Raw genomic sequence first — 7,500 nt, 5'->3', positions numbered from 1 at the left:
ATAGAGGAAGCTGAAGAATTGAGATGAAGCTAGTGTAGTATTTATGTCTAATTTACATGTCTTGAACAGATGGAGGAAGTGCTAGGGGAAGTCAGCATAAAAACCAAACACAGCCAACAACTCGAGAAGTGGATGGCCCAGTTCTCAGCTTTCGTCAAATCATTGCCAGCTTCACAAAATTATAAAGTGAGTATTTTGTTGACTTGATTGATAGTCAGAACACTTTATTTATTTTACAGAAATGAAACCCATAGTAGGGTTTGTATATGCATTTGCAATGTTTATTTAATACCGAGAATTGTGATGGTAAAAGGATATTATTTACTGTATTAAGAATGCTTTTTACAAATATTATTGTGATTTATATATATATTTCTTAAAACTTCATTAATTATTTTTTAAAACTAATAATACAATAGTGGTACTTATTTTCAGTGTAAACCTGGGTAAAGATTAAACAAATGGGGAAAAAATGTCTGAAATAAAGAAAATCAAAGTTAATGAACAGACTGAGTGTTGAAATGCAAAAGATTTTCCTCACTAAACATCTTCAAATCTTTCAGCTGGAGAGTACTGATTGGATGGAAGAGAAAAATATCCGTAACCCCATGCCAGCTGACGTACCAAAAGTCAGTGGCACCTTTCTCTTCTTGCCACCAAAAAGCGTGCAGTTTACAGGTTCCTTCCTCTCCAACACAGCAACGACACAAAACAGAGCAGTTGATGTCATGCTAGTCTTGCCAAGGGTATGTTTTATGAAGTGTCATTCTGTGTGATGTATGTGTCTTGTTACTTACTAGGTGTGGGTTTATACTTTTGAGTGAATATTCTTATTACTATTCCTATTTGTATATGTAGTAGTATCAATATTATTGTTTATATTATTACTATTATTATTATTATTAGTTTTATTATTAGTAGTATTGAATAATTATAATAGTCTTGTTAAAAATTTATTGTTACATTTATTATCATGATTTTCTGTCTTGTGTTTTATCAGTCACATATGTATTTTGTTAATTATCCCTAGAGGAAAAAATAAATGCCTTATCCCCTCACACAGGATTGTGTGCATGCTCAAGACTGGCAAAATGGCCGCTGGTTGGTAAAGCGTGTCAGATACCTATCATGGTTGGCTGCGGAACTCAGAGAAAAATCAGAATTAGTCACTGAGTTATCTTGGACAACCCATCTAGGCTGTGAGAGCAGGCCCTTACTGCAGGTAAACTTGAAATTCTGAACTCGTTCTTGTGTAATTGTATTAGTACTTGCTGAATATTTTGTTGATACTGCATTTTCAAAAGATTCTTCCAAGATGAATGTTTGGCAAATAACTAAGTTTTTGATATTGGAACTTTATTAATGCTTCGTGGATGCTTTGTGGCAATTCTATTATGAGAGAGGTCATGCGAGATGATTTGCATATTTACAGACATTCAACTAAAAGTCTCTTGTTAAATTCCTTTTCCTTTTGTAAGGTGACACCAGCAGGAGGACTTGGCAAAAAGTGGAAGGTAAATCTGTTTCCAGTGCCGTCATCAGAAAGTTTTAGGATGGCTAGATTTGCTCCAACAAGAGGCAACATACACCCCAAATTGTATTTAGAAGACTTTGTAGATGGTAAGGTCATTTGTATTACTGTTGCCGTGCATTTTCAACACCCGGTCAGCTATTTATCAGTAGCTGCAATTATTATATCCACATTGTGGATTGCTAATTGAATTTAATCTTATAGAAATTAAATGATTTAGTAAATGAGAAAAGTTGCAGTCATATCACCAATTTCTATAACTTATTTCAAAACTTTAACTCATATTGGTAGACAGACTTTATGATTTTTTAAACCACCTATGTACAATAACACCTATATGGCATCATTGCAATAACCTAGTCATTCTTTTTCCACAAACCTTTAACCAAAAAGCCCAACTTAAAGGTAGTGTTGGGCGATAGATTTTTCAATTCACTATTTATGAGTTCTGTCCGAAAAGAAATATCAGACAAGTGAGTCCTCCTTGATTCTTTGCTAATCCTGGGCTCACATTTTGTTGACTTGTAGTCAAATGGTTGATGTTTGGTCAATACTGTATCTTCACTTGAGATTTCTTTTATCTTGACTAGACCTTTTATATTAGTGAACAGATATAACTCTCTCCTCTGACAAGGATTTGAGCCCCAACTCTGTTAAGGAGAGCAGTATTAAACAACGTGGCCAAACTGATCCATTGGAAGAATTGAACAATTACGGTCATTCTAGAACCTTAGACATTACTTACATGCTTACCCTTGACTGGTGATAACTAAATTTTATAGACAATCCTGATTAGCACTCAGTTATAAAACCAGATGTTTTGCAGTATTATATAATTTCCTCATACTGAAATTTGATGACTTTTCCTCTCTTTTTTTTTTGTCTAATAGGTACTGAAACACCCATGAGTCCATTTTATAACTGGGCTTGTGGCATTGATATTAAAATGGAAGAACATACACAGTTAGTGCAAGAATCCATAAGCCAGAATTCTAACATAACGCAGGGCATTAAGCTGATCAAGATTTGGTTAGCACAACGAAAACTCGACACGGTAAGTTCTATGGCTGTAATTTTCTTTCTTATTTTTTTGTTTTGTTTTCTGATAAAAATTCTGATTAATATTTTTGTAAGTATTATTTTATGGTATGGTTATTACTCACATGAAGATGACTAATTTGAGTTTGTATCACAGGAACCAGTTTTAAAAAAATCTATTTATGATGTAATATTGATTAATACTTACAGGGCATTGGGTGCATGTCTGGTCACATGGTGTCCCTCCTAGTGATCCACCTCCTCCGTAAGAGAAAAATAAACACTCAAATGTCAGCCTACCAGGTGTACCGCAATATTGTTTTGTCAATAAGTAAGTTTAAGCTTATTCTTTTCTTTTGAAAGTGAAACTTGAAGCAGATACTGAGTACAGGCTGAATAACCCAGTGCTTTAGACATGCATAGGAACCTCTCAGAGCATTTTGTTAATATTGATATATAAATTCACAGGCACTTCTGACTGGACCAAAGAGGGCTTTAGCATGGGGCCCACCTCATCAGAGGATGCAGTGCCCCTTGAAAGCTACCACAATATATATGAAGTTGTGTTTGTTGACCCATCAGGCATGTTAAATCTTACTGCTGCCATGTCATCCATAGACTTTTTAAGGGTGAGTTTCCATGGGTCTGTGGAGATTCTACAGTCAATGAATACTTTATTTTTAATGGTGCTTTGCTTTATATATGGACATAAATACATTTTTGTGGCTAAAAGCAGATGAGATATGGTAATAACAGCAATAATGATAATATATCCTGGTGTTGAAACCAACATTTAGTGGTGTTCATTGATGTGATAGTGTTGCTTTCTTCACCAACATATGAACAAATTGCTAAATTGTTTCATATATTTGCAGATAAAACATGAAGCTGAGCTGGCAATGAAGATCTTGGATTCCTCAGCAACAGAGAGTTTTGAGTCACTATTTATCAGAAAAATTGATCTGCACCAAATGTGTGATCAGTTGGTGTCTGTACAGTAAGTGATTTTCTTTTTTCTTTGATTATTTGACTGTTTTCTCTGGTTTTCCTTTTGACTGAAAATAAGACCTCACTTAACAGTTTCAGATTTATCTTTAACTCACCCACAATGTATTGTATATTTGCCTAATGCCTCTCCCGCTGGCAAGATGACAAGCTTGTGTAGCGTTCTGACAAGAGATTTCTGCAGGTGCTAGGCTGCATTGAGCCTCTCAAGGGCACTGTATGTATGGGGAGAGACCATGATTTGATATTCCGATGAAGTGATATATAATCTGGAACATTGTACATAGTATGTTTGTATATACAAATTGCAGTTGGATTTATATAAAAATGTTAAATAGTTAGGAAAACTTCCTCTTATCACCCAGTAGAATCTGGTGGGTGAAAAGTGCTCAGAGAAGCTGAGCTTGGCATCCCGCCAGGAGAGATCTCTTGGTGTGAAGCTGCTCATGCTTGTCATCTTGACTGCGGGAGCGGCATTAGTAAAATATACGTGCCGTCGTTAGTGGTTGATATCTTAGGGAATGTTAACAGAAATTCATATATGAATATTACATATAGTAATTTACTTTTATTAGATACTTTTCTACTAATTATGTGTGTCTTTAATTTTCTTGCTGTAGATGTTGTTCACCCATACTTCTATATTTATTGTTTTGCTTCACTTTTACGTGTACTCTGTTCAGAATTGATACATGAGAACTATATTTTAGGCTGAATGGCTCAGACGTGAAGCGATTATTCGACTTGATAATGACAAAAACCCAAGGGTGCAGACTGGACAGGATGGGTGACATCTGTAGTCCTGTCTGGACATCACTTCTGAAGACTCTGAAGTTTGGCCTGAGTGATCGGGTGACACTGCTAGCACCCCAGCGAAGAATACCCCCGACGTGGCCCCTTGACGGAAAGCAACCAAATCCCACTTGGGTGCTGGACTTCGGTCTTGTGCTGCATCCGACTGCTGCTCTGGCTTTGCTGACGAAGGTGGTTATTTTAGTATGATAATTTGTTCAGCTGTTATAAAAATATACAGTCATGTTCTGCATAATGTCATTTGGCCATCATCTAATTGCTTATTTGTCCATGGTCTCATTGATACTTGTACTTGTACCTGTACTTCTACTTGTACTTGTACTTGTACTTGTACTTGTACTTGTACTTGTACTCTCACTCTCAATCTCACTCTCACTCACACTCTCACTCTCACTCTCTCACTCTCTCACTCTCTCACTCTCTCACTCTCTCACTCTCTCACTCTCTCTCTCTCTCTCTCTTTCTCTCTTTCTCTCTTTCTCTCTCTCTCTTTCTCTCTCTTTCTCTTTTTTTTCTCTCTCTCTCTCTCTCTCTTTTTCTCTCTCTCTCTCTCTCTCTCTCTCTCATTCTCCCTCTCCTTCTCCCTCTCCCTCTCCCTCTCCCTCTCCCTCTCTCTCTCTCTCTCTCTCTCCCTCTCTCTCTCTCTCTCTCTCTCTCCCTCCCTCCCTCCCTCCCTCCCTCCCTCCCTCCCTCCCTCCCTCCCTCCCTCCCTCCCTCCCTCCCTCCCTCCCTCCCTCCCTCTCTCCCTCTCTCCCTCTCTCCCTCTCTCCCTCTCTCCCTCTCTCCCTCTCTCCCTCTCTCCCTCTCTCCCTCTCTCCCTCTCTCTCTCTCTCTCTCTCTCTCTCTCTCTCTCTCTCTCTCTCTCTCTCTCTCTCTCTCTCTCTCTCTCTCTCTCTCTCTCTCACACACACTCTCACTCCTACTCACTCACTCACTCACTCACTCACTCACTCACTCACTCACTCACACACTCTTCACTCACTCACACACACACTCCTCACTCACTCACACTCATACACTCTTTTCTATCTGTAAATATAACTACCTCTGTGTATATATGTATGTCTCTCTTCTTCACTTACTAAACATGATTCATCACTACCCCCTAGGGCCCTTCTGCAGACTCTCCAGAGGTCAAGGAATTCCAGACTTTCTGGGGCAAGAAGAGTACACTGAGGAGGTTCCAGGATGGTAGTTTCCATGAAGCTATCCTGTGGGCAGACCCCAAGGAACCAATCGCACGACGACGCCTCATTCCAGGGGACGTGATCAAGCAGGTGCTCCAACTGCATTTTGGGATCCAGAGAAAGAAGGTTCTCTATGTAGCTGGCCAGATGGAAAAACTGTTGCACATGCCTAATACTTTGATGAAGAACGAGTGAGTTCAACTTTTTTTTTATGTTTTGATGTTGTTTACGTGTATTTGATGAAAGTGTAGTGCTTATAAGAAGCATAGATTTAATGTATAGCTTATTACTTATTACAGCCATGTCAGTTGAGAGAGAAAATATTTTGAAAGTATTAATTTGATTTAGAAGAGAGAGAAGAGTTTGTTGGAAAGCTATTTCCTTTCTTTGAGTTCATTATTTATCCATATCTCTGTACCTAGCTCATTGACCTGAAATTCTCCTTAGACTTTAATGGAATGATAATTCTTGTGTTAAATGTTAGCACTGCTAACCAACACAGTAACAGCAAAGTCAGAATTCCATCTCTTACCCATGTACATCCATAGGTATGGAACAGGGGAAGAAGTAACAACATTGGCCATCCAAGCCTTTGACCGCTTTGCCCGGAAGTTGCGATCACTTGAATTGCCGTTAAAGATCACCACAGTCTACTCAACATCTGAAGTCAGTCGGCATGCAAGAGTGTTTCCACCTTTGGGAGAAAAAAATAAGGATAAGTCAGAGGTAAGGCTGTAGCAGAGGTTTTTATCGCTAATGCCTCTGTTATGCATAGTGTCTTTATTTACCCTTATTACTTTGTCATATATACACATACATAGAAAGTTGCCTGTCAATTTAGAATTTTCTATAAAGCATCCAAGTTCATTTTTTAGGAAGTGATTTCTGAGGTTTGATTATAAGAATATTTCCATCTTTTTTTCTATGATGTTCTTAAATGATTTTCCAGTGAAATGCTGCTTTTCTAATTTGATTTGATTTGGTCATCCTACAGAAAGTTATTGTCAAGGAAGACCATATGGAATTACGTCACGAAATGGGAGATTGTCCACCTTTTACCTTTGCTATAAATGGTAAGGATGATTTTTTTGAATACTGAAGTATTAACCCATTGCGTACGGGTGTCATGACTTGCATGTTGGCACCAGTTAGGCCTAAGAGACAGGTGTCAATGTGTACATGACGCAACATCGGGATCTGCTCACAGTTGAAGTGTGCACACAGTGATGAAGTATTATGGCTGTAACGACGCTAGCTCTAGGGCTACAGGGTTCCAAAGTCAGCCTAAATTCACATTTTATGATGGATTTATGGAAAAATATTGTTTGGGCTAGTCTGTGCTACCTGGAAGGGGTGGAGAAAACCCTTTCCCCATCCCTCTAATTTTTAGTGTCATAGACCGCCTGCCTTGACGACCAGTTAAGTTTTAGGCGCCCCGTCAGCAATGGGTTAATATGTTTTTTTGTCTTCATTTCTTATCAGTTTTTGGTAGTGAATATATACTTTGTATGTTTATATAACTTATCATGAAAACAGTTTAAATGACTTAACATTTAGTTTTCAGTTGTTGACCTTGAACTATTTAATCTATTATGCAGTGAATGATTTGCAATGCTTTGGCTTGGTCATACTCTCTGTTTAGTTTTGTAGTAATATGGATATAACACCAACCACACCTAGGTTCAGATACAGATTATTATGTAATGAATTGACAAAAATTAATTTTTTATATGCAGCAAATACTTCTATAGCAAAAGGAAGGACAGCTCAAGCTTTTTCTCATGAAGAATACTGTATCACTTCAGCCAATAGGCGAGTGATGTGTCACAATTTCATTGACTATTTTACTCTTATGTCACAGAAGCAGAAGCACAAACAGTGATATATGAACAACCTTATTATAACTTCTCTCTGTAATGATTGACA

General features: G+C 37.9%; 1 protein-coding gene across 1 annotated transcript in view; it reads left to right on the top strand.

Annotated features, from left to right (window-relative positions):
- Window positions 1-7,500, top strand: part of Mat89Ba (nucleolar protein 6 Mat89Ba) — a 16,469-nt gene that overhangs the window by 1,022 nt on the left and 7,947 nt on the right. The window contains exons 3-14 of the mRNA XM_086548114.1: window positions 70-186; window positions 564-746; window positions 1,064-1,222; window positions 1,479-1,620; window positions 2,422-2,585; window positions 2,780-2,900; window positions 3,038-3,198; window positions 3,445-3,566; window positions 4,285-4,558; window positions 5,497-5,765; window positions 6,123-6,300; window positions 6,569-6,647. Of these exons, the coding sequence (XP_086404240.1) occupies window positions 70-186; window positions 564-746; window positions 1,064-1,222; window positions 1,479-1,620; window positions 2,422-2,585; window positions 2,780-2,900; window positions 3,038-3,198; window positions 3,445-3,566; window positions 4,285-4,558; window positions 5,497-5,765; window positions 6,123-6,300; window positions 6,569-6,647 (1,969 nt within the window). The remainder of the gene's footprint in view (window positions 1-69; window positions 187-563; window positions 747-1,063; window positions 1,223-1,478; window positions 1,621-2,421; window positions 2,586-2,779; window positions 2,901-3,037; window positions 3,199-3,444; window positions 3,567-4,284; window positions 4,559-5,496; window positions 5,766-6,122; window positions 6,301-6,568; window positions 6,648-7,500) is intronic.

The sequence above is a fragment of the Penaeus japonicus genome, unplaced genomic scaffold (genome assembly GCF_977035675.1).
Source record: "Penaeus japonicus unplaced genomic scaffold, GWHDUDI00000001_assembly GWHDUDI00000002, whole genome shotgun sequence".
NCBI classification, from domain to species: domain Eukaryota; kingdom Metazoa; phylum Arthropoda; class Malacostraca; order Decapoda; family Penaeidae; genus Penaeus; species Penaeus japonicus.
Note: the sequence above shows the minus strand (reverse complement) of the source record. Positions and strands in the feature narration are given on the sequence as shown.